This window comes from Petaurus breviceps, unplaced genomic scaffold, assembly GCF_028583685.1.
Source record: "Petaurus breviceps papuanus isolate PSGF00001 unplaced genomic scaffold, PetGlider_PUasm1.0 567, whole genome shotgun sequence".
NCBI classification, from domain to species: Eukaryota; Metazoa; Chordata; class Mammalia; order Diprotodontia; family Petauridae; genus Petaurus; species Petaurus breviceps.
The window spans coordinates 5,355,121-5,382,310 of record NW_027186383.1 but is presented as its reverse complement, the minus strand read 5'-3'; the positions used below and the strand labels follow the sequence as shown (position 1 = coordinate 5,382,310).

Genomic DNA, 27,190 nt, shown 5'->3' with positions numbered 1-27,190 from the left:
CCCTCCTCCTCCCCATCCTCCTCCTCCTCCTCTTCTTGGATTACCAACCCTATCTATTGGAGCTGCATTGTAACAGCAAGTGCCCCCAAGGCCATGTTTCCAGAATGGCTTGAAGGTCATTTTCCTTTGGTTGGTGGCCTCGTCCACACCTCATACCCAGCCTTCTCTGAGGGATGTGGGTCCTCAGAATGCGCCTTCTCCACAGTGGAAGCTGTGCTGAGCTGTATGACACTGTGCACCCCGAGCTGAGCCAAGTTTGTTTGGCCCTCTCTATACTTTACAATCCTTTATTTCATTAGGGCTAATTGAAGCCATAGAGGTGGACAAAGACAAATAGAACCAGTAACAGAGACCAACGTGGTCTTTCCTGCACAGCTTCCCTCCACCTGGAGAAAGCCAGGAGATTCTGCTCTGGGCCATGCGGTCCATCTGCCTCTTGTCTATATGGATGGCTTCTACATGGATGTCCCCCAGCATGCCAAATAGGATCACAGGAGCATAGGTCAGAGGCCATCTGGTCCAATCCTCTTCTTTTACAGATGAGGAAACTGAGGCCCTCAGGGGTTACATTACAAGCAGTATGACTCACAAAGCCAGGACTAGCACCCAGGACCTTTGACACAAAATACAGGGCTCTGTACCATCACTGGCATATGTCTCTGAAAGGCTATGGGCTACAGGCTATTCTAGAAATGTGGGCTTGACAGCCATGGGACCCTCTCTTAATGTAACAATGGCACCCTAAACATAATTTGAATTTTCAGTTTCGGGTTGTGAGAGGCAGGGTCAGAGGATGTAGGCTGAGATACTGACCCTGTCATGTTCTGGCCACATGACCCTGGAGAGCTGCGAGCATCATAGATTTAGGGTTTGGAGAACCTCAAGCCAAACCCCCTTATTTTACAGGTGAGCACAGAGAGGTTCAGTGGTTGCCTAGGGTCACACAGCTAGCAAGTGTCTGAGTCAGGATTGGATCTCCAAGTCAACTGCTGTGTCCACTAAACCCCAGTGACCACTTCCAAGGCACTTAAGCTCTGAGTGACAATTCTCAGAGATGATCAGCTGGCATTTAGGTGCCATTGCTACTTTGGTAGAGGGTGTTTCCTCAGCAGGAGTTCTCCAGCCTGATGGTTCCAGTGCATGTCCCAGGTACTCTGTGAGGCACCAGGTTTACAAGGACAAAATCAAAACAGTCACTTCCCTTCAGAAGCTAATGTTCTCTCAGGGACAACAAAATAAGCAAAAACAAAGTCTATGCAAAATGAATGCGAGGAAATTTTGTCTGGAAGATACTAGGGACTGAGAGCATTAGGAAAGGCAGACCTAGGCTTGAATCCTGGCCCTAATATTTACTACCTGTGTGGCCTTTCCCATTTAACCTTTCTTGGTCTCAGTTTCCTCATCTGTAAAACAGGGATCAGCTAGATGGCCCCTATGTATAGAGATGCACCAACTCAGGGGACTACACGCCCAGCTGCTTGTGGGAGCCTGAACAATGGGCATTATTCTGAGACCCCTTGGTTTTTCATGTGTGTGCGTGGGGGTGGTGGGGAGGTGATTTTTAGGGGAAAAATCTGAGTCTCATTTAAGAGGGCTTTTTTTTTCACTTCCCAGTGTCTAGCACTGTTTCTGGCACACAGTAGGTCCTTAACCAAAATATGCTGAACTTTTGGCTGAGTCTGTTTGTCAGTGAACAACCCTGTGTTATTTTCTATCTTGCCAGTTTTTGGATCATGGAGTAGGAAGTCTTAGTTACATTTCATGACCCAACACTTCTCCCATTCACCTTTGTTAACAGTACCTGCCCTCCAGGGTTGTTGTAAGGAATACATGAGGTATTTATAAAGTGTTTTACAAATCATAAAGTATTATATAAAGGCTAGCAATTATTTGGGAGAAAATTGGTAACATCTCTTATTTTCTCTTTCTTTGTTCTGTGGTACAGGAGTCTGGAGGGACATAGATGAGTCCTGGAATTTCTTCCAGGATTATGACCCAGAGATGATCAAGGAGGAGAAGAGGAAAGAACTGGAACTGGAGATCAGAATTCAGGTGTGTTGTTATCAGCAACAATGATGACTTTATTTTCCAATGATTAACAGACACCTCAGGTATTTTAGAAAGTTTATCAGGATCTCCAGGCTCAGTACATTCAACATGGAAGAGTGTTTGAAGTGTAGATCATATTATTATATTATATTATATTATATTTATTATATTATATTTATTATATTATATTATATTTATTATATTATATTATATTATATTAATTATATTGTATCATATCATATCATATCATATTATATTATATCATGGCTCCGACAGGCACCAGAGAAGCTGGGTTTAATTACTGCCTCTGATGGCTCTTATCTATATGACCATGTTACTTATTTAACCCCTCTGTGCCTCAGTTTCCATGGCTGTCCAATGCAAGGCTTTGCGTAAAGACTCCTCCACGTCCTTCCATGACCAGAGCTATAATCCTGTGACCCTGGATATTGAAAGTCACCCATGCTTTAAAGAGTGTCAGTCCTGTTAACAAATGGACTCAGAATCATTTGCCAGAATTGTCCACACCACTCCAAATTGATTTGTCTGTGTGTCTCCACCTAGGTCGATGAGCTGATGAGACAGGAGCTAAAGAATCTAAAATTAGCTGTGGACAGAGAAAAGGAAGCCCCAAGGAAAGCAAAGAAGAAGAAGGGTAAGAAGGTGAGTTGTGAATTGGCCCAGGCCACGGTACAAAGGGGTTCTGCTCTTCAGCTCAGAGGTCCGCGTTTAGAGAGCTCCAGCGCCACGTGCCGAAGGGACAAGACACAGCGTAGAGCCCCGTCTGTCGCTTCCTTTATTTGTCTGCCTTAAAGCCAAAGAAAAACATTTCAAGTTATATTTGAAAAGTCTTTGATTCACATGTCCCAGGACTTGTTTGTACAATTCTATGATTCTAAGTACACCGATGTTTATCAAGAGTCATTTAAAGAACAAGCAAAAGAAAAAGTAACCTCGTTTGAAAAAACAAAAAGTAATCTCGTTCGACCAGTCCGGCCCCATGCCAGAAGCTTCCATTGGTTTGGTCCCAAAGTCAAGGTGAATCAGGCCAGCCATAGGCAGAGCTGTGCAGTCAGCAGTGTCAGCTCTCCCCTCTGACCACAGCTTCCCCCTCTCCCCCACCCTTGTCTTCATGCTCTCTTTACCGGTTCCTCTACCTCAGGCCTCTGAGACCTGATGAGGCTTTATAATTGTGGCCTCAGCTCATCTGGACACCATGAAGTCTACTCATGGGCCTTGATGCTAGAATGCCTTTGAGGGGAAGGTCATACTGGAAAAGTACTTCAAGGGTCTTATTCCCCCCTCCTGTTCTCCCCATGTTCTCTGCTTTGACAGGGGCCAGGCCCAGGGGCTGTTTGAGTCTTCTTCTGTCACTGAAACTTCTGATGAAGGGTTTTCCTCAGTACCATGGAGAGAGTGTTAGCCCTGCAGACATAGGGCCTGAGTTCAAATCCTTGCTCTGATACTTACTAGGAATATAACGTTGAGCCGGTCAATTTATTTTTGTGGGCCTCGGTTTCCTGAGAGATGGGGAGTGAGAGAGATGGCTTGTGATTATCTAAGTTCAAATCTTGACTCTGTGATTCACTTATGTGTTAACGTGGACAAAGCACTCGCCTGTTCTGTGCCGCAGTCTCTTTCTCTATAAAATGTGAAGATTAGACCTGATGGTCCCCAAGGTCTATTCCAGCCCAAGGTCTATGGTTTGTGAAGCTTCTGGCAGTGTGGCCCTGGGCAAGTCATGTAACCACTCTGAGCCTCATTGTCCCCCTCTGTCAAATAAGGGTGTTGGTAGCCTATAAAGTCCCTTTCTGCTCAAAATCTGTGATCCTATTTTCTTGGTTAGGAAAGATAGAGATATTATTTCATCTTAATGACCAAGCCCTAAATAATGAAATTTCATTTCTTCTCCCTTTCCAGTTTCCCTAATCCCATTAGGTTGAATTAGAATTGCATATGGAGGCAAAGAGCCAATAACCTAATGCTGTCCTAAACATATGAGCATCTCACTACTAATCTTTAGGTAGGAAGATTCGTCCTTGAATTCTAATAAAAATTAAAAAGCAATAAGTCATCCTTCCTGAGAATCTCGTTTCTGAAAGCTCACAAAGAACTTTTCACCAGCAATTGTGAAATGTCCTGGGCCACGGTTAAGGAAACCTGCCAGACAAAATGGTGCCCCGATTTGATAGCTTCCTCTTTAGAAGTGAGGACACTTGCTTGTGGATCATGGGTGAACATCTGCTTTGCTTCATGACTCCATTCTTATCTTTGAAAAATTAATCATCTTGGTTTACATCATTTAGTATTTCAGAGTTGGAAGAGATCAAGACCTCTAGTCCAACTGGAAACCACAGGCCCCTATCACATCCTGCCTTTGCACGTAAACCTCCAGAGATGGGCATTTGTGAAAACTGGGGTGGGGGGCTCTATCCACCAGGAAGTCCTTCCTGACATCAGTCCTCAGTCTACCTCCCAGCTTCTACCCATTTCTCTTCCTCTGGGACCAAGCAGGTCATCAGGTTGTGGTCCAAGAGCTAGAAGGATGAAAGAGGTCATCTGGGCCAAGCTATGTCCCAACAACACAGACCCAAGAATTAACGCTAGCTTCATTGTCTATAAGCCACTCTATCCTCTTGGGTCGCTGGACTATCTCTGGGATCATTCGTCCTCCCCTAAGATACACATTCAGCCTCCGCGCTTAGCAAAATGGCAGGTCAAGGGAGAATCGTCACTTTCGAACTGGAAGAGACCATCAAGGCTGCTAAACCCAGCTAGTCCATTTTACAGATGAGAAGATTGAGGCTTGGTTGATGATGCTAGACCATGGAGCCAGGAGGGACCTTAGTCCCTCGAGTCTAACATTTTACAGATAGGGAAGTCGAGACCCAGGGAGGTTAGGATCACACAGAAAGCGTCCAAGGCAGGATTTGAACTCTGGTCTTTGCGACTCTAGGTACCGCACCACACTACCTCTGCCTGGAGGGAAGGCTTGTTTCATTCATCTCCCAGCACGGTGCCTGGCACATAAAACAGACTTGCAGATCACATTGCTCTGAATTATTCACATTTCCTAAATGGGCGCCACTTTCCCTCCCCATTCACCAAAGGAATCTAACTCTTTTGGACATATTTGTCTGTGGTATGAACCCTCTAACATCAATAAACTGAGAACCAGAAAGTAGAGAATAAAAATTATGTTTTCAAACCATTAGACGACCTTTCCTGACCCCCCACAGGGTCCCCCCTTTCCAAATAATCTCTCTTTCCTCCTCCCATCAAATTATGCAGATTCTATAAGATCATTTAAAACCAGGCCTGAGTTGTCTGGTTGATTACAGTACCCACAGAGTTTAGAGGGGAGAGATTTGGGGGAGGACAGACGTGGTCAGAGCTGACCCTGTAAGGATGGGGAGGAAGTCCTCAGGAAGGAATAAGAGAATGCAGACCGACTTGGAAATGAGCTCAGTGTGACCTTTGGACACCAAGGAGCCTGGCCTGATCAGAAAGAAAGAAGCTGGCATTGGTGGTGGTGGTGGTAGTCTGTCATTTTTCAGTCACATCTGAGTCTCTGTGAACCCATTTGGCAAAGAGACTGGAGTGGTTTGCCATTTCCTTCTCTAACTCATTTTGCAGATGAGAAAACTGAGGCAAACAGTGTTGAATGACTTGTCCAGGGTCACACAGCTACCAAGTGTCTGAGGCTGGGTTTGAGCTCTGGAAGATGAGTCTTCCTGACTTGGGCCCCACACTATGGCACCGCCTAGCTGCCCCCATTGAATTGGTGGGATGAAGCCCAATCATGGAGCCCATCCTCTGGCAGAGGAATGTAAACACAGAGTGATAGTACGTCAGCACTGGAAGGGACTGTTTGGCATCTTCATCTCCACTGCCAGGTGCACACGCCCTCGCTGGTCTTTAGGGCCAGAGCCCATCTTGTCCAGCCCCCTCAGGTGAGATGACGTGTTACTCTAGGGTGACAGGGTGATGCCGTTGTTCCTTGTCCTTCTTTAGGACTGAAGGAGGCCCGAGGGGCCACCTCCTCCAGCCCCTCACTTTGACATATAAGGGAAAGGTCAGTGCCTCACCCAAGTTTGTACAAGGAGTGCTCATGAAAAGTGGGATTTGAACCCAGATCCTCTGACTCTAGAATCATGGTTCTTTCCTCTTTACCACAATGGAAAGAAACGGGATTTGGGCTCCCTTAACCAACATTCAGCACAGTGAGGAGATACTCAAGTTTTGCAGGCAAGTGAGGGTGATGGAGAAGCAGGGCATGGAAGCCTCAGGGCAGAGGAGAGGGGAGGGATGGCATTCCATGGGGAGAGAGTAGCTGTGCTCTAGGCATCAGGCAATGATGGAGCCTAAACTGGGGTGAATGCAATGAGAATGAAGATGACAGAAATGGATGGGAAACATCCAGAAGGAAGATGTGTGGGATTAGGAGATGAGGAAAGCTGGGTGGCTCAGTGGATAGAGCACTGGACCTGGAGTGGGGAAGACCTGAGTTCAAATCTGGCTTCAGATCTTGCTGGGTCACCCTGGGAAAATTACTCAGTTTCCTCATCTGTAAGATGGGGATAAGAGAATTGCCTACATCCCTGGTGGTCATGAGCATCAGAGGAGGTGACAGAGCATTTAGCACAGTACCTGGCTCGTGGAGCTGCCGTCTGGATGATGCATCACCATCGTCATCATTACCGTTGTTTCAGTACATAGAGAATGGAAGCAGGGGCTGAAATCTGCAGCATAAACCCTCTGCCCTTCACTGCTCTCTGTTCACACTGGGAGGGAGGTCAGATGCCAGACAGTGACTGCCTGCCTTACCGGGCCTGTGGGAGCCGTCTCCCTCCTCCCATGGCATATACCCAGGATCAACACAATGGAGATTGACCAGGGTGAAGTGAAATCTCCTTGAGCTGACTGGAAATTTTAGTCCTGGGCCCTCACTCCTGCCAACCTTTGATGTGCCAGAACCCATCGGTGATCTGTGGAGCCTGCGGACCCCTTCCCAACATAACGTTTCAGATGTATAAATTAAGACACAGGTTTAACAGAGAAAGCAATTAAATTGGAATGGTTATCAAAAAGTTCAGAGGCCTTGGGTTAAGCATCTCTGCAGTGTACTTGAAGGAGACCGGGTTTAACAGAATCTGCCACAGGCCAGCCCCCTGAATCCTGTGTTCAATGGACTTAGGAGATATGGCTAAGCTTGTTAAGGACCCTGGTGCTTGTGTGTGAGAATACTTTCCTTTTGGAAAGCAAAACTAAAGATTCAAGTTCAAATTTGCCCACAAGCTGGCAATTGACCGATCAGTTCGCCTTCATCAGCCAGGTGCTGACTGTGTACCAGACACTGGATTAGGAGCTGGGGATGCAACAGCCAAAATAAAACCATCCCTGCTTACATTCTCTGTGGAGTTCACACGGGCCAATCTTTCATCAATGAGTATTTCTTAAATTCTTACCATGTGCAAGTCATTGGCTGCTGATTACTGGGAACAGAAAAACAAAAATAAAGCCACATCTTCCCTTCGAAAGCTCACATTGTAGCATGAGACAGGAGACATATCAATCGGAAAGCATTACTTAAGCACGTGCTGGCATCAAGTCATACAAAGACAAAAGTAAAGTGATCCCAGCCCTCTGGGTGCTAATAAGACATGTATGTTTCTGTGTGCGTATGCATATGTGTGTACATGTATGTGCGTGTGTGTGCACATAGAAGGGACAAAGAATGAAAACAACATGGGCCAGGGCAGGAGCATTTACAGGGAGCAAGTTATACAGTACAGTGTTTAGAATCAGAAGGGAGGGAAAGTCCAGCATTTCTTTGCCAAATCGCCAGAAAACAATCATTCCACTGCAACAGGAAACACTCTTGACATGTATACTTTTTTCAAAATTCCATTTTATGTGGCAGCTTAGATGTAAATACCATAAAGTACATAAATGGCTTTGAAATTAGACTCCCTAGAAAGAAATAAGAAAACCATCTGTTTATGGTAAAATGTCTCCAATATTTTTCTTCATTAAAAGACAGAAGTATTAACCCTAGAAAGCTCTCCTCCTCGCCACTCTCCCTTCTGTGGGCCTCAGTTTCCACATCTGTAAAATGAAGACTTCAGACTGGCCGGTCTCAGAGGCCCCTTTCCATCACTGAGGGATCCTGTGACTCTGGATTCCACCTCCTTCTGCTCCCTGGTGAGCTAGCAGGAATCCTGTGGAGGTCGTTCATTGGTCAGATTAATCTCTGGTCAAGTTCCTGGCATCTCCCTCATTCCTCTAACATCACAGCTACCAGAGAGAAGCAACGACAATGATAATTTGTTGTTCAGCTGTGTCTGACTCTCCATGGCTTTTCTGACTCATCTGAGCTAGCTCATTTGACAGATGAGGGGACTGAGGCAAACAGGGTGAAGTGACTTGCCTAGGGTCACACAGCTACTAAGTGTCTGAGACCAGATTTGAACTCAGGCAGAGGAGTCTTCCGACTCCAGGCTCTGCTCTTCACTCACTGCACTACCAGCCATATAGCTTTAAGGCTGGCAAAGTATGTTACAAATATTATCCCATTTCATTCTCACAAACCTGGGAAGCGGGTGCTATTATTATATCATTAACCCCATTTTACAGAGGAGGAAACCGAGGTACAGAGGTCAAGTGACCAAGACCACAGCTAGTATAGATTGAGGTTGAAGCCTAAAAGCTGCACTAAGGCTTTTGGGATAGTGTGGTTTGTGTGTGTGTGTGTGTGTGTGTGTGTGTGTGTGTGTGTTTCTCTCACCTGGCTTTGATCCCACTTAACTTACATGTTTTTAATGTCCCGCTTTGTTCATGGGATTTAGCTTCTTAGAGTTCCAGACTATAGAACAGGGGTTGGGAACCTGCTCTCGAAACTTCCATCCCATCCCCTTTGTGATAAAGATGGCAAGCATGGGTTTTTGTTGCATGTGCCAAAGAATGATGGGTAATTCTGGGGCAGAAGCTGCCTTCTTATTACTGAAAAGCCTTCCATAGTTGCCTGAACCATTGGCATCTGGACAGCAGGGCCAATCACAATCAGCCACTGCTAATGGATGGCTAGGTTGGCTTCCTACATAGCGCTTTGTCAGCAAGACCTTTCAGACTCCCAGTGATCACTCTTTATAATACAGCATTCCTCATAACATACATACACCAGCATCACTCATTATGATACAGATTGACACCAGCGTCTCTCGTTGAGACACAGATTTAGGAATAAAATGAAAATGCTCAGGGTTTAAACTAGCCTTTCTTGTGCAACTCAGAATAATCCTAGGAGGTGAGTAAAGTTTAAGTACCATTTGGACTATATAGATACTAATGTGATGACACTAAAATGTGTTTGGAAATAATATCATTTAGTTTAAAATAATATTGGTTTAAATTTTTACCATATATAATGGCCATTGCTGTATCATTTGAATGTACATATTGCACTAATATTTATTAAAATAATATACAGTTTTCCAAAGGAACTGTTTCCTTCTTTTGGGAATGAGCCCAATATAATATAGTGCCCAGAAAAAGAAATAAAAAACCAAAGTTACCAAAAGGAGAGTGACTTTTATTTCTATTTAATACTGGACATGACAAAAGCTGGAAACTCACAAATCACTGGAAGAGAAAAGAAAATCCTTGAGGAATTGGCATCCTCTCCATCAGAATGAGATATGAACTTGGTAATGTTCTAGCCATTTGGTAGATAAAAAGCCCTAACCAGATTAGAGATTCACCCCAGGACATGGGAGTTTCATGATGAAACCGTAGGAGAGTAGGAGCAATGGCAGCCTTGGGGTCCGGCTGCAATTCATTCATTCTTTTTTTTCATTCATTCACTCAGAAGGCATTTATTAAAGGCCCACTGGACTCCAGGCCCAATGTGCTTTATCTCACAATAGCCCAAGTAGCACCAACGCCAGTTAACCAATAAAAAGGACCATCTCTCCCCATTTGGAGCAAATGTTTGAGCGAGCCTCATCCACATACTAAGGTTGCCCCTTGATCCAGTCATCAATCTAACTGAAGCAGAGAACGTAGGAAGAAGGCAGAGCTAATCCTCCCCCTGGGTAGTGCACAGAGCGCTTTGCTAGTATCTGCCGAGGACCTCCTCAGTGACATAAGCCTAGGAAAATGGATGAACATACATTTCCACGTCCAAATCAATGTTTGTGAAACACAGCAAGTTCAGCTGTTTAGTCACCCTCTTGAAGAGCAAGGGGTTTATTGCCATTCATAGGCACCATAAATGTTCAGCTGGCATCCACTTAAATGAGTAAAGTCTTCAACTTTCAGAAAGGGCTCGCCTTTGGACTGTATTTCTTAAGTGCTTAAAAGGAAACATGCAGACAAATCCATCTACCAGACGTTTTCCAATTCTCTCACATCTTTTCCAGCCAGATTTCCCAGAAATATTGATGTTAATTATAGAACCACATATGTTGATGTGAAAAAATATACCTACGATTTTACATCCATCAGTTAGTTTACTGGGGGGGGGGGGGATGCTGGAAGGAAGCTACCTTCTGGTCAATAAATTAATTACAGATTGAGTTGTTTTTTATGCTGAAAAAGATATTTTCTTCTCATTAATGTAACTCCCAAAAGATCATTTTCTTTCCTACGTTAACACATGCACATGGGCAAGATATGAATGACAAAATGTAACCCTGCTGCTGGCAGGGTCATCTCTTCCTCAATTTTTTATGTCACAACAAGCAAGTTTTTTAAGAGTTAGTTAATACTGTTAGAGGAAAAGCTACCTCCAGTCCTATAAAAGCAACACCCCCCCAAGAAAGCAAATTCACTTTCTAATTTATTGTTTCATGAATCCTGACCCTAATGTGTGTATAATGTATATATACCTGACCCTAATGTAGTATAATATCTATACTACAGATTAAAAAAACTGCATTTAGTTTGAAGGCTCCCAAATCTCAGGTTGAAAGAAAAATCAGAGACCATTAAGTCCACAGAATCACACTGATTCACTTAATCGACTACTCCCATGAAATTTAAAATGGAAATACAGGCCAATTAATGTTCAGGGTACTCAAAGCAGATCAAATAAAACCTTTTTTAATTTGATATTGTTCATTGAAAAGGATTTCTGTTTCTTTATGGCCCAGCAAGCTAACTCTGATGAGAAAACCACAAGGGAACTTGACCATGACATTGGACTTGAATGATGGTTTGGAGTAGAGTGGAAGCATCCAGGATTGCTTGGCAAATTGGGGGCAAAGAGAGGGAGAGGACCAGACAGGGGGATGGAGACAAAGACAGACTGACAGAGAGAGGGGAGAGGAAAATAATCCAAAATAATGATCCTCTCACCCTCCACTTCCCCTCATGTACAAGGGAGGAATTCTTGACTTTGCCTCCTGAAGTCATAGTGGATGGTCCAAAGACTTTGATTCAAGCTGCTTGTTTCTCAAACTGGAAAATAACAAGGCATTGCCATGTCTAAATCTGCCCTACAGTGAGGCTTCCCAGGAGTCTCAGCTAGAACTGTCGGTATCAGGCTTTAAAACAAAAGTCACACATTTAATCACAACATCTTTCTTTTTTTTTTACTTCAGATATAGTTCAAAAGTATGTTTGTTCCTTCTATCATCCTGGCCCCATCTTTTGAGGACCAGCATTAACAGAGTTGGGTCAATGGGTAATAGTTTTAAAGCTTCCAGGGACCTTGGAGACCATGTAGTCTAGTCCCTTCATTTTATAGTTGGGGAAACTGAGGCTCAGAGAAGTTAAATTATTTGCCCAGGGCCAGACACCTAGCAAGTGTCAGAGATGGAATTTTAAGCAGATCCTGCTGACAAGCTGAGATTAGGAACTATCCACTACATTGAGGTGTTCTGTGTTGTCTTGGCAAGACGAACATGCTTACATTTCATGTCCTTTTTAAGACTCTGTTGCAATCTCAGCCAGTCCTTTAATGACAGTCCCTGAGTTCGCGCCATTCTATTTCCCGTGGGACCCTTCCTCCTGCATACCTACCAGTCCCTCGAATTTATGCCCAACGTTGAAACTCATCACCTTCTTACCAAAACATGCTTCTCCTTTCACTTTGATAACCCCCCCGGCTGTCAGTCTCAAGTCGTTGGAGGTGTCCTTGACTCTTCCTTTACGTGTCCCATGGGATCCAGTTATTTGCCAAGTCTTGTCCATTCTTCCTCTCCCATCCATGCCTGCCTCTCCCTCTTGTTAGTCCCCTACCTACCTTCTCCCTTTACTTTTTTGGTCCTGGTCCTGTGGTCTCATAAGTGTAGGTCATTCCTGGTGGGGACCTTCCTCCACCAATCCAGCTCCATCCCCGTCCAGCTGTTTAGAGCCTTAGAAAACTTCCTGGGACTTGGAGAGGGTAAGCAATTGGTCCCGGGGTTTTCTGTCTCCAAGATCGTGTCTCTGTTTACTTGGTTCACTATCTCCCTCCTCATCCACATTGCTAAGATAGCCCCTCACTAAGATGCTGCCTCCAGTGGCTGCCCCCTCCCCTTGTCCGTAAGCACACCCTCCTTTCTAAAAGCACTTAGACAGCAAAGGTTGACTCCTCTTTCTAGGTGAAAGGGGAAAAGGAACTGGGATAGAAACTTCAGGGTCCAAAGCAAGATGGTATTTATAGGTCAGGGAAGACATGAATATGTTTGTAAGCAGAAAAGAAGAGGGAATGGAAGATGCTTGAGATCTCTTTGCTATGGAGAGAGTGTTGGCATTGCTAAGGGGGGAGACTGACTATGGAACACTAGATACAGCATCCCACTTGGTTCATGTGTCGGATGGGTTTGATGAACACTTTTCATCAAGTCCGTGGTTCTCTGGAAGGTGTGTGTGGAGGAGAAGGAGGGTTGAATTGGACAATATGAAAAGAAAAGATATCTGAAAAGAAAAGAACATAGGATTTGACATTGAAGGACCTGAATTCAAATCCCTCTGCTTCCAGTTACTAGGTTTGTTACCTTAGAGAAGTTGTTTAAACTCTCAGCCTCAGTTTCCCAACTCTGTAAAGTAGAGATATAAATGCTGATGCTGCCTACTCTCAGGATTGTTCGGAGGATAGTGTCCACTGACAATGGCAGGTGGTGTTGATGTGAGCTACAGTGGGGGTCAGGAGGAAGGAGAGGGCTGGTCCTTAAAATACTGAATATACATCAGCCATTTTCCCATTAGACCCCTGGGATTTTCAAGTCAAAAGGAGGCTAAGAAACAGGTAGCTTCAACCCTCAATGAATTCATTGTTTCCTGCCGATTTATTTTTGGAAAGTGCTGTGTTTAGCTGATTTCTGCAGCTATCCATGCTTATATAGTTCTCCTAAATGATGAGATAACTGTTTCTATTTTGTTCTCAGAAAGGAAGAAAGGGGAAAAAAGGCAAAAAGGAGAAGGACCTGACCCCTGACAGGTAACGAACATACCCATTCTCTTGACACATGTGCCCCCAACCAGCATCAATGCAGTGAGGCCTAGAGTCCCTGCTAAGAGTCAGATCTCTGACTTTGACCTAGACCATGAATCTCTCTGAAGTTATTTTCCTAATGGATCATAGGATCTATTGTATTTTTTCTTGCTTTTTTTTTGGAGGGGGTGCTATTGGGGCTATGTGACTTGCCCAAGGTCACACGGCTAGTTTTTTGTGTGTGTTAAGTGTCTGAGCTGGATTTGAACTCAGGTCCTCCTGACTCCAGGGCTGGTCCTCTATTCACTGTGCCACCTGGATGCCTCAAGGATCTCTTGTATTTAAAGCTGTAAGTTTATAATTCTGTCTAATCCCAAGCCCTCATTTTATAGGTAAGAAAACTGAGTACCGTGTCAGGAAACTGACTGGCCCAAGATCATATGAGGGTCAATAGCAGAGTCAGAATTTGAACCCATCTCCTTTGTCTCCAAATTCAGTGATCTTCCCACTGTTGCACCCACTGGGAGTCAGAGAGCCTAGGTTTAGATCCCAGCCCTGCCCTTAATCCATGTGTGACCTCAGGGGTGGCAGTCTATGGGTCTCCTTTTCCTCATGTTTTAACAACAGCAACAATTATGATGATTAAAATTACAAAATTTCGTGAAGAAGAGGTAAAAACTGTTTCACTCATCACTGTGGCTGTCAGAATCTAGCATCCACCATCAAATAGCTGGCTGCTGGAAGTATCCATCAGAGTTTCAGGATATTCTGTGGTTTGTCTGGTGCTGAAGCCCTTCCCACTAATACAGACCTCAAGAGAGTCCTGGAGAACCCAGCCAAAAACTGTCCTGGGGCCAAAACATTCTCCAGAATTGCCTTCATAGTCACAGTGCCAGGACATTGATCCAGAAAAGGCAAGGTTTGTCCCTGGTGCTGTCACCCTAAATCCCCATGATCTTGAAGGAACATGGAAGGAAAAGCTTTCAAAGTCCAGTAATCTGGCTGAGGAGCTCTGAGGTCCATGGGGCAGGAGGAGCCCACAGGGGATGGGGCTCCACCCCAATGCTTTCCTTCTGCTTTGGCTTTTGACTCTCTCCCCATCACTCCCAGTGCCCGGCACATAGTAGGTGCATAAAAGTCAGCCAATAAATGTTTGTCAAGCTCCTACTTTGTGCCAGCATTGGGCTAAGTGCTGGGGGTACAAAGGAAGACCAAGGACAGTCCCTGACCACAGGGAGCTCCCAGTCTAGCGAGGGTGACAATAGGCAAACATCTCTGTACAAACAAGCTACAGACAGGATAAACTGGAGACCATCTCAGCAGTGCCGCATCCTTTAAGGGACATCTCCAAGTCATGCCTAAAAAACATGTGTGAACTTGACATGTAAGTCCCTGGCTCTTTACAAGTGATCTCCATGGTAGACTGTGGGCTTCCTAAAGCCAGGGACTGTCCCTTGCCTTTCTCCGTCCCCAGCACTGAGCCCAGGCCTGGCACAAAAAGCCTTTATTTTCTCCCCTCTGCCATGGTCTGCAAAAGACTGAAAAATCTAAGACTAGCATCTGGAGAGCACATTGGCCCAGGACGCTTTCTATCTGAATTCTACCAAAAATAGTAAAAGAATGAGATGAATAATATTGAGAAAGTCAAGAAGAAGGAACTTACAGTGACACTGATGACCGTCATTTCTACATAGACCTTTGCAAAGTCCATCACATCATCATTTGTTGAGCCTCTTGATAACCCTGACAGGCATTTCAAAAATGAAGAGATTAAGATTTTTTGCAGTTATTCATCTCATTAAGTGTCGAAGGGCAGCAAAGGGCAGTGCCTAGAGGGCTGGACTTGGGGTCACAAAGACTCATCTTCCTAAGTTCATATCCAGCCTCAGATACATACTAGCTGTGTGACCCTGGGCAAGTCACTTCACCCAGTTTGCCTCAGTTTCCTTATCTGTCAAAGGACCTGGAGAAGGAAATGGTGAACTACACCAGCATCTTTGTCACAAAAACCCCAATGAGAGTCATGAAGAGTCAGACATGACTGAAAAACAGCTGAACAAAATGGTCAACGGTGAGATTTTAAACCCAGGGTCTCCAAATTTCAAACCTGAGTACAGCCCTCCCTCTACCATACCTCAGTGCTACTATTTGCAAATGAAGGGGTTAGTCTACACAGCTTGGGGTCCTGGAACATGAGCTAGAATTGACCTTCAAGGCCAGCCCTTCCACCCCTATTTTACCTCAGAGAAGTTAGTGACTTGCCCGTGTCACACAGAGGGTCAATGTAAAAGCTGAGATTTGAACCCAGGTCCTTGGGCTCCATGAGGCAATATTCTTTCCATCTCATGCTTCTGGCCACACCCCAAGGTTCCTTCCAGGGCTCAGTATATAGAATAAAGCAAGAGAGTGGAGGTGACAACATTCTGGAGAGCATAAAATGCCCTACAAATGGTGTCCCTGGCACACTGGTGACCCTCTCCCAGAAGTCACCACCTTTCTGAGCTTTTTAGGACAACTGTGTTTGGGCGGGATTTTGTTTGTTTGACAAAAAGACAGCCAGCACGTGTGGACCCAGGAGCTGCATTTCAATTAAGAATGAACCAACAGGAAGGAAGGAAATGTGCCTTTATTAAGTACTCACTATATGCCAGTAAATTTCAGATAATTGGGTGGAAGTGTATTAAAAAACATTTCCATTTTTCAAGCTTCAACAGAAATGCTTTAATGTTCTTGAAGAAAAATAACTTAAAATACTCATTGTCTTTTAAGATAAAATGGCTTGTTAGCTCTTCAACGTTGAAAATGGATCATGCGACTCAAATACCTCTGTGATCATTTTAAACAAAGTTCGCTAATAAAATTATTTTTATATAACTATTTTGAATGTAAAAGATACTCTCACTGAAAAACAGGGTCAAGACACCCCCTCATCTATTATTATCGGGTGTGTCCCTGAGGCCTTCATGGGAACACAATAAGAGGCTGTCAGACAGCATTTTAAAGTAAACTATGAAATGTTCCCAGACCAATATTCCCAGCACCTTACAACACTCCAGAAGGGGAGGCGATCTTTACTGCTCCAGGGCAGGTCACCCTGGCTCCCAGCCATATGTCGTGAAGCCTTGCCAAGTTCCTTGAAACCATGGGACGGAACAGACACAATGGAGATTTGCTAAAAGTAAGAAAGGGGGAAAAAAAAAGTTGACCTGAGCATAATGTTGAAAGTGTTATTGTCTAGTGACAGTCCACAAGGGGGCTCCATAGAGCATAGAGCACTGGGCCTGGAGTCAAGAAGTCCCGAGTTCAAGCCAAGACTTAGATATTTACTAACTATGCGACATTCTCTTTAATGGAAACCAGAAGAAATACGTCCTTGGGAGTTCAATGGAAAAATGACTCACAGGTTCTCCTTGGAGAGAAAGAAGCCACTTTTCTGGTTTGCCAAAGGCAAGAGAAACATAATTTGATGAACATTGGGACTATAGTAGACTTTTCAAGGCTCATGAAAGACAGAAGCAAACAGCATCATAAAGATAATTGTGACTTAGGTGCCAAAATATGCTGAGGAGTCTGAAGAGGCTGAGAAAGTTTCTTAAACCATGTCAACATGTACATTGATATTTAATGACTTTGATGTAAAGGTGGCCACAAGGGAAAATGGCAGAACATTTATCAAAACATGTGGTTGAAAATTAAGGGATGAAAGAGTCCAAAGATCCGCCAGCTACTCAGAAGTCTCCTACCTAGGCTTCGTGAAAGTTTTCTTCAAAAAAATGGTTTGAAACTACTAAACATGGCAAGCATTATACAACTTTAAAACAAAAGATGAGTATCCTTATGTCTTAGACAAAAAAGTGAAAACTTACTGAGGTGGAGTCATGTGAGAATCAGCTCTAAATTGAAAAATAAACCAAATATGAGAAGATAATACTGGATGTGATTAGAACAGCTCCCATCTGGCTATCCAAATAAGCCAAAAACGGGAAGAGGATCAAAGAGAGGACATTGATTCTGATCATTTCCATTTCCTAGAGAAGTAAAATTGATGTGAAGCAGTTGTCACAATAAAGGCTAAAAGCCAAAAAGGCAGCTAAGTGGCAAAAGAAATACAGCACTGGGTCTGAAATCAGGGAGATGTGAGTTCAAATCCTGCCTTAGACATTTACTATCTGTGTAATCTGGAGCAAGTCACTAAACTTTTTTCCCCCTCCGTTTTCCTTATCAGTAAAATGGGGATAATAATAGCACCTGCCTCACAAGGTTGTTATGAGTATCAGATGAGATAACTTAAGTAACCTTAAGGCACAATGTGAATGTTAACTGGGGCTGTTTCTGTTAAAAGAACAACATTTAAAAATAGAAGCTGCCTTAGCCATCAGACACTTCTCTCTCTGCCGAGCAGAGTCACAAAGCTCCAGGCAATGTCAGTGAGGAGGAGGAAGGCATTACCTTGCAGAGCCTTAAAGAGAGTGACTTTCAGCAGCATGAGCTCCACCTAAGCCGTATTATCCCGGGGCAGGAACAAATGAGCTGAGGAGAGAGAGGAAAAGTAGATCTCTCTTTTTTTTTTGAGGATCACATTTACTGGTATTTTCAGGAAAAGTCTGTTTTCCTCATTCAATGCTATGGAACCACCATGTTTGAAATCCTAACACATAAAATGCCTGATGTGTCATATAAGTAAGAAAGGCATCCAGGATAATGAAGTCAGGATAAGCAGCTGGACCACACCAACTGTATGCAGAAAATAACTGGGCTGGAGGCAGGGAAGCTTTGAAAACATTGAAAGATGTATTCCCAACATGAATGAAACAGCAGCAGACACCAAAAAAAAACATTTAAAACATAGTGGACACTATTATTACAAAAAATCAAGGCAATCAAGAAGATACCTGTAAACTTTTAGCCAATATGCCAACTTTCCCATTGCTGTATCTTTAGGAGAATTATCTCTGCGTATATTGAGGGTATCCCTGATGGAAACACAAGAAGGAAAGGGGACACCTTCAATAAGGGATTCTCTCCAGGAGAACACACCTTCCCAGTCACACCATAGACTAAAAAATGTCAAGAGTACAGGGTTCTTCTCTACTTATTGTTTGTTAATTCTCTAAAAAATAAATTAAGAAAGTAAGACACATCTTTAAAGCCTTCATCCTAATAAGTATCTCTTGTGCACATGTGAAAGTCATGTAATAATTACAATAACGCACATTTCCAGAGAGTTTTAAGTTTGTAAAGCATATCACATGTTTTCGTATGATCCCCACAAAAAGCCTCTGATCAAGGCACTACTATTATAATAAGGACACTGACTTACTCAGTTACAGGGCTAGCTATCAAGTGGCTGAAGCAGGATGTGAACACAGGTCTTTCTGACACTAAGTCTTGCCACTCTATCCACCACACCAGCTAGCTGATCTAACTTCAAACTGGGCAGCAGCCAAGGAGGTGGATGCCAGCTACAGCATTAACTGCAGCCATGGAGGTTGTCCTGGGCAGAGGTCCAATGGAAGAGGCATTTCCTAGACATAGGTCCTCTAGTTGTTCCTCTTTGAGGCTAATGTATTGTTTCCACCAAGCCCCAGAATATCACAGCTCCTCCTATAGGAGATCCACAACCACTTAAAAGAGATTGACCTAACAATCCACAAAGGAAGAACCAAGTGGATGAAGAACGTTTATTACACAGAGGATTGCAAGCAAGTGGATGGGAAACCCATTGAGCTGGTCCAACAGTACATAGTTGGAGACAGACATCAAAGGTAGATGATGGACAGGCCATGTAATTGAATAGGAAGAAGGAGGGACACAGAGGAAGATGCCTGAATTGCATTTAGGAATACAAAACTACACACACACACACTTTCAAAGCTGATATTCTGCCATCGGTGCTAGTTCATTACTACTCAGAAGATAACACTCTCCAGAAGGTCAACATTGTATATGACCCAGGTGACCATGAAGAAGTACATGGTAGACACAAGCTCCAAAAGATCCCCCATGATAGTCCATGTGCAAGATATAGGATAAAGGGTATCTTCCAGAAAACTCACTTGAGGTTTCCTACATGTGTGGTCTTCCCCAGCTGGAATATGAGCTCCTGCAGAGGAGAGACTAACCCCCTGTTGTGGTGGTGGTTGTTTCTGCTGCTGCTGCTGCTGTTAAATATAAATCCCAATGTTTGGCCCATAATAAGCTTATAATAAATGTTTTCCTACTCCATGATTAAGAATATCAGAAGATGCGACCCCATTGGTATTTTATCTGGAACAATCTACATTGCTGTGTCCCCCAATCCCATGTAATTTCATAGGATGCTTCATTCATTAAATAATGGGGATGGCTTTTACATCTATCTGTTCTTAATTGGTATAAATCACAAGGGTTCTGGCTACGTGCCAACTACATTCCCATGAGCCTTTCACAAAGAAAATGGTTTGGACATCTCTAAACTTGTAAACCCATCATCGCATCTTCTGAAAACTGAGTACGCCCACAGCCTGAAATTAGAATTAGAATCATTCCATATGCAAGGCTAGGTTGCTCATAGAGATCTTTCTTTTAAACAACTAAACTAAGTGCAGCATATGATAAATATACACATAAATATATACATAAATAAATTTCAAGAAGGATTGATGACCGACTGCTGATTGCAAGGAGCTAATTGAATATATAATTATGGGCTCCGAGTGTTGCCATTATTGAGTAATTTTTAATATCTAATTGTTCCATAATGAAGATTGATGAAAGAGTAGATTGTGGGAATCATGATTGATTTCCTGTTACCTGGTGATGTCATTCTTGCTAATGGCAAACATTAGATAGACATTTGGAGGTGACAAGGTAGGATTTTAAAAGCCCAATGGCATCACGGCATTGCAAAAATATTTACAGGGTTACTTCAGGAACATAACTAGAAGGTTCTTTTTGATAAAGACTTGGTTTAAGGCATATTCTGTTATTCCCCTTGCCAGGGCTGTGCTGTCCTAACCTAGACTTCCATGTAACCACTTGCTCATTTGATTTGTAGGACCCTGGATTCCCTATATAAGGAACTGGTAGAAGAAGGATTATTGATAAGACCCTTGAAAGTCCAGCTCTCGGAATACATTGGTAAAGTATATTCTAAGTAATCTGGGGACAGGCTAGGGGAATAAGAGCTTCCCATGCTATCGAGGTCCCCATTTTCTCCAACAACAAGGAGCCAGTTAGACTACTGTGTCCAGTTCCTAGGGACATGTTTGTGAACCATCAAATGTGTACAAGGTGAAGGAGACATCTGGGGACGAAAAAGAAAGAATCACACATTTCTCTGGACATGAGTATAGCATCACTGAGTGGCAACACTATATGGGAGTGCTATAGCACAAAACTCCCTTAAGAAAAATGAGATGCCCCAGAAGGTTGATTTTAGATTGATGAGGCTTCCCCTCACTAGATGACTGCAAGCAGAAACCAGATGACCAGTTACCAACAAGGATGTTCTTGGTCAGGTATGTGTTGGACAAGCTAGCCACAGAGAGCCCTCTCAGCCCCAACATCCTATGATTCTATGAAGAGAAGTTGACAGGAGTTGGGGCTGAGAAATGCCCTTACGTCTCCCCTCTGTTTTTAAACTATCATTTGTTCCTCCTTGGATGCTCCTTTCAAAAAAGGTGCATGACAATGACCTGGCTGCACCAAGACTCCTTTGGTTCACCTGGCCAGAAAGAAAAAACTGAGGGTATACAGGACCTCATTCCCTCACACCAACAGGAAGGATGCTTTATTGTTATCCTTATGGGTTCAAAGGGGAAAAATAGAACTTGGTGTTTTAGCTCAGAGAATTTGACACAGGTTTAGGGGCAGGGGCAAGGTCGACACAATTCAAGAAATTATCCAAGCTGAAAGCAATATACCAACCTTTTCTTATGACTCAAAAGTGCTTTAAAAAAAGAGAAAGAGTTGTAATTTTTATAAACCATCACACTTAATTTTAGCCATCATTCAAAACCTAATTAATATTTACTAATTAGCAATGGCCATCATTCAGTAATTACCACATTAGGATGAAAATGTGATTTTCTATAGGATGGTTTTTGTTTTATTCTTTTTGATATTTATATTTGATCTAAAAGGCTAAGACTGGCATTTTTCAGAAATGTTGCATTTTTGTAGGTTTCCTGCTTAATTTATTTAATATAAAGAACAAATATCTACAAGAAATATTTATAAGAAAATCCTGAAAAAAATGCCAGTCAATTTATTTGTAGAATGAGATTAAATTATTTTAAAATTATATAGAAGTGGCAATATTTTGAAGGGGAACAAAAGCAAATGAAGGTGATTTTTTTTCCTTCCAGGCTTTTAAAAAAAGATTATAAAATAGTTATCATCTAAGCCAGAGTTTCACAAATTTATTTAGTCTACTCACCCCCTTTTTAAAAAAATTACTCAGTACCCCCTTGGAAATTTACTTTCTTTAACCCTTTAATATTTTTTTAATTTGCATCATTTCAAAAAAAATTTTAATGATGCATCTTGAATTTAATAATTTATTATAAATGTGTGGGGATTTTTTCCTGCATTAAAGTTTTATTGATGCAATATTGTTTCATGTAACCATATAGTATGGTATTGTAAATAAGTCATTACATGCATGTATTTCTGTCAATGTATACTGACCTTCCTGGTAATGTGTGGCATGCTCACCTGCCAACACTTGCTTGTTAAGATCTGTTGGCAGACTTGACCACAGATCAGTTATAACTTGAATTTTTTGTGTTTATTTGGAAAATAATGTAATCACTACAACTTTAACTCTGTTACACAACAGATGAAACATGTACAAATGGTTTTCCAAAATTTTCGTGCCTTCTTTTCTTTCCTTATGCTTTCACTGCCCCCTTATTTTTATTCAATGGCATCCAATTGCACCTGAGGCTATCACCCCACCCCATATTCCAGCACCCCTCCAGGGGGTGGTATCAGTCACTTTGGGAACCTGTGAAAACTAACTGGTACTGGACTCACCCCAAAAAAAGTGGAAAGGAAATGGAAAACAGGTAAGCAGAAACAAAAGTGATAAAACTCAATAGTTGCAGTTTTGTTTGTTTTTTTTAAGCAATTGGGGTTAAGTAACTTGCTCAAGATTACATGGCCAGTTTTGTGTGTGTCTGGGGGGGGGTGTTGAATATCTGAGGCCGGAACTGATCCTGGGTCCTCCCAACTTCGGGGCCAGCGCTCTTACTCACTGCGCCACCTAGCCTCCCCTTAGTTGCAGGTTTTTTAATAAATAAGTACATTCATACATTGCTGGTAGAGTTGCAAATTAGTATATTTCTAAAGATAACACTATCAATACCTAACAAGAATAAAAAATCTTCATGTCCTTTGTACACATAGGGAAAGTCAGACTAAAAAGTATGAGAAACTTTCAGGAATTAAATTTTGAAGACTTAAAGAGAAATGATCCTTGTAAGGGAGAAAGGAGAGGGGGTGTTGTCTAGAGAGAGTGACATAGGTGCACAGGAACCTCATTAACCAATATGAGGTTTTTTGAAAGATGCCTACAGAAGATGAAAACAAAGGCAGAAAAAAAGAATGCTGATATACAGCACAATCCTATAAGAACTATTCCCAGAGTGCATAGCTGAGAATCATCTGAGTTGGTCTAGGAAAGCCAAGAATAAAATGGAGGATAAGGAGGAGGAAGAGGAGGAAGAGGGATGCGACGCCTCGTCGGGGCGGATGGGACAGGCATGCAAGGTGAGCTGAGGGGACAAAGGCATTGTTCTTCTTCCTGTAAGAGAAGATGCTCTTTGGACTTGAAAGGATGAAACCAAAATGGTGAATAGAAAGGTGACAGCCAGGGTAAGGAGGGAGAGAGAGGACACATAGCTAGCTGCCTTCAGTCCCTTCAGGTCACCTGACCCAGATGAATCCCATCTTATGGCACTGAAAGCAATGACTGAGGTGATTATTGAGATACAGCCAGTGGTCAATAAGAGGACCTAGAGAAAGAAAGAGGTCTTATGAGGGTGAGGAAGGACAGATGTCACAAGTGGGGGAGGGTACAATGAAGTCAGATAAACCCATGAGTGTGGTTTTGAATCTTGGCTAAATTCTACAGTCTATTATTTTTGCCATTTACTTACTTTTTATTTAATTTATAAATGTCCTATAAAATGTTATATAATGCAAATATATGATCAATACTAATTTATAATGTTTTGTGAATGGTGTACAAATGTAATGTTTTATAAGTGAACATGTTGCATATAACATAAATATATTACAAATAGAAAATATTTTTTGTAATAGCTTTTGTTTTTATGTCATCTTCACTTCTAAATCTATCTCTCCTCCTTCCCTCACCTCTCCAACAAGCCTAATGGCATGTGCATTGTTTCCTTCTCATTCCCCCAAGAAATCTCCTATTTTTCCCAAGGGAAGGAAGTGCGTTTGTTTTAGCATCTGCCATAACAGAGATGATTAGCAAACATCTAAAAAAAAGGAGCAATGATCAGGAAGAGCAAGCCTTACTTTGTCCAGACCAAACTAACCTCATTTCCAGTTCTTGTGAGGACGGTCACCAATCCTGGCATCTCCAAAGCATGCTATCAGTATAATTCACCTGAATTTTATCCCAGGGCTAGACAAAATCACCATTATTCTTGTAGAGAACATGAAGCGTTGAGGATGAGATAAATGCACAGTCATAGGGACTGTGTATTCATACCCAAGATAGTCATTAATAACCCATATATTCATGTATATAATTGGGGAGACAGAGAACATGAGGTTCCAGAGTCTGGAGATCAGGAAGGGCATTGTGGAGAAGGTGGCACTTAAGCTGAGTCTTGAAGAAGATTAAAGGATTCCAAGGAGTATAAATGAGGAGAAAGCATTTCAGGCCTGGGGGGCAGATGCCACAAAGGCACAAAGACAGGGCATGACCCCAAGGCATGGGGGAGATGTATGAGAAACAGTGGAGAGGCCAGTTTGATTGAACCCTAGAGTGTGTGAAAAGCGGGGGGAGGGGGGGGTCAGACATAATAAACACACACTGTGTCTAAATCAAAGGACAGAGAGATGCCAGAACCATCAGAGGGCAGGATAGGATTTTGTGGGCATAACTAAGAATATTACAGACATATATACATATATATATGGAATGAACTTGTATAATTTGTAAATGTATGTGTGTATACATATACACACATACATATATGCATATTCATATATAAACATATATAAATGTATATTTTGGCTTATTGCTCAAAGTTAAATATATACATACATATGTAAATGTCATATTTTTAATTGTCTATAACTCCAGCCTGTCTGAATGCTAGAATCTATTATTTCACCCAGTCTCTCCATCATCCCTCTGAGACAATCACCACCTCTAATCAGGTCACTTAAAAATCACACAGACACTTTTAGCCACTCAAAGTGGAGATAATGAAGCTCGCCTTTGCAATATGATTTTAGGCTCGAACATACTCCCTTTTGTCATAACTAAGCCGCTGGATCTCCTTCACATGGAGTAGCAGCCTAAACATCTCCCATTTTACCCTTCCACATTTCCAAAAAAAAATTATCTGTGCCTGAAATTAAAGTCCCTAAAATGCCCTATCATAACGCTGCAGAGATGTCATTGCGAGCATGTCCTATCAGACACTGCATGTGGGGATTACAGTCCATAGGTGAAGGGAGTTTATGGGAAATTGTCAGCAGCCCTTTTAGGCGCTGGACATCTTGGTCTACATTTACGGCCCCAAATGCAGAACCTGGTTCGGTTTGCATCTCTGCCTCCAAGGAATTTTGCCACCCTTCTTCTCTGAGCAAGAGATTTAGGGAGCAGTTCTACTTCTACGCTGCCTCCTGTCTTCATGTTTCTGTTGTTCTTCTACAGAGGAGAATGAAAGAACAAGAGGGGGTTTTACCAGCTTTTCTGAAGAGAAGACGTCTTTTCTGGCCTCGGGCTCCTTTCCTGGACATCGTACTGTTTTTGCTACCACCTCTCGCCTTTCCTTGATGGTCTCTTCCCTTAACTGTTCTCCTTTTCTTCTTCCCTCTCTGGCAAGAATGTCTGGTCTGTAAGCAAGGAGTGCTCTCTGGCCCCTGAAGCTGGATGGCGAAGGGTTCAGTGGTCCAGGCACAGTGTGATGAATTGCAGGAATACGATTTCAACAAGCTGGCCCTGGCTTGGCACAGTGCCTGGGACTGTTAGCGTCCTTTCTCTCTAGCCAAACAAACAGGAAAAACAGCACACCCCCTAATTTAACTGGCTCCATTTATGTAAAATCAGTTAATTTCTGCAAAATATTGTGCATCTGGGCATTAATATTGATATACTGAAGGAAGGAAATTGGGGTTACTTTCATATGACCCTTAATGTCATGTTTACTGGCAATAAATGCTTGTCATAATGGCCGCTCCAGCATGCCGTCCTACTCGGATGAAAGCAAAATTAAGCAGGCTTCTATTCATTACATCCTCATTAAAGAGCTGGGCTAGCCAGAGCAATAACGGAAGCTTGTCATCATTACTGCGCTGTCCCCACCAACACCATCCATCCCACTCTCAAGGACATCTCTGTCGCACACATACAGTAGAAGGGTGGCTGGTACAGCGATACAAAAACCGCCAGCTGATTGATCTAAACAGCAAAGCAAACCCTTCGTTTGCCTGCAGATTCCTAAGCCTTCAGTTTTCTTAGATGCATAGTATTGTATAAAAAAATCTTCCAAGTATCTAACACCCAGGGCTCACCCAGATCCACACTTGCCATTAAGAGAATGGGCAGTTAAAAAGAAATCAAAATCTAGGGGACTCATTCACTCTCTTTTTTATTAGAGGTTCATGTCCCACTCAGAAAGGAATCATGTGAACATGCAAAGGTTTTGAAACATCCATCCTTGTGACAAATGAAGACAGCCAAACTAATTTTCTTGGTGACCTTATCTAAATTAGTCAGAAAATATCAGTTAGGATTTATGACTAGTTACAATTAAGCCCTTTGATATCTTCTAATTAAACTGGTAAAGATTTATTCCTATATTATGCCTTTGATATTCCTTTAAAAATTATAAAATGGAAATGACTGTTGCCCTTGGAATGGGATATTTCTATTTCTCCTACATGCTGGTCAGACTCTACGCCATTTCATCCACCCCAAGTTCTCATCCCCATTAAATCACTCACTTTTTTTTAAGTCTACGAATGTTAACCATCAGCTAGAGAAAATTCTGTTTATGCCAAACCACGAAAGCTACTATTTCACCATCTGGGCCATTTTTTTCTTGTTTATGGTTCATTCTTTAGAACTTTGCCCCTTTTCCAACAAATGAGAGGTGGCAGCCTGGATTTAGAAGAGTGTCAGTAGCAAGTCTGTTCCAGGTGATTGACAGCTGATGTGACTGGCCTGGCCAGCCTGCAGCAAAGCAGCTCCTTCTTTGAACCATTACATTTCTCTCTTTTTTGCAAGATTTTTCAAGCAAAGTGTTCATCTTCTAAGAGTCCACGATACATGACACTGCTAGATTTTCTGAGTGTGTTGTATTCTATAGGAGTAGATCTTTCAGCAGAATCCATTTTGGAACAAAATCTTTTCCCGTTTACTAGCCCTGTTTTCTCCCCACAGGCGAGTTCTGTTACCTGGGAACTACCCTCCGCCATATAGCCATAGAACCAATGCCATCGCTCTCTGACGTGAGACAGCTAATCACC

General features: G+C 42.6%; 1 protein-coding gene across 1 annotated transcript in view; it reads left to right on the top strand.

The window, feature by feature from the left end:
• Positions 1–27,190, top strand: part of IQCA1 (IQ motif containing with AAA domain 1) — a 247,156-nt gene that overhangs the window by 172,448 nt on the left and 47,518 nt on the right. Inside the window, exons 10-14 of the mRNA XM_069103144.1 lie at positions 1,946–2,052; positions 2,614–2,712; positions 13,422–13,474; positions 20,505–20,587; positions 27,105–27,190. The exon at positions 27,105–27,190 is cut by the window's right edge and continues 22 nt beyond it. Coding sequence (XP_068959245.1) covers positions 1,946–2,052; positions 2,614–2,712; positions 13,422–13,474; positions 20,505–20,587; positions 27,105–27,190 — 428 coding nt within the window. The remainder of the gene's footprint in view (positions 1–1,945; positions 2,053–2,613; positions 2,713–13,421; positions 13,475–20,504; positions 20,588–27,104) is intronic.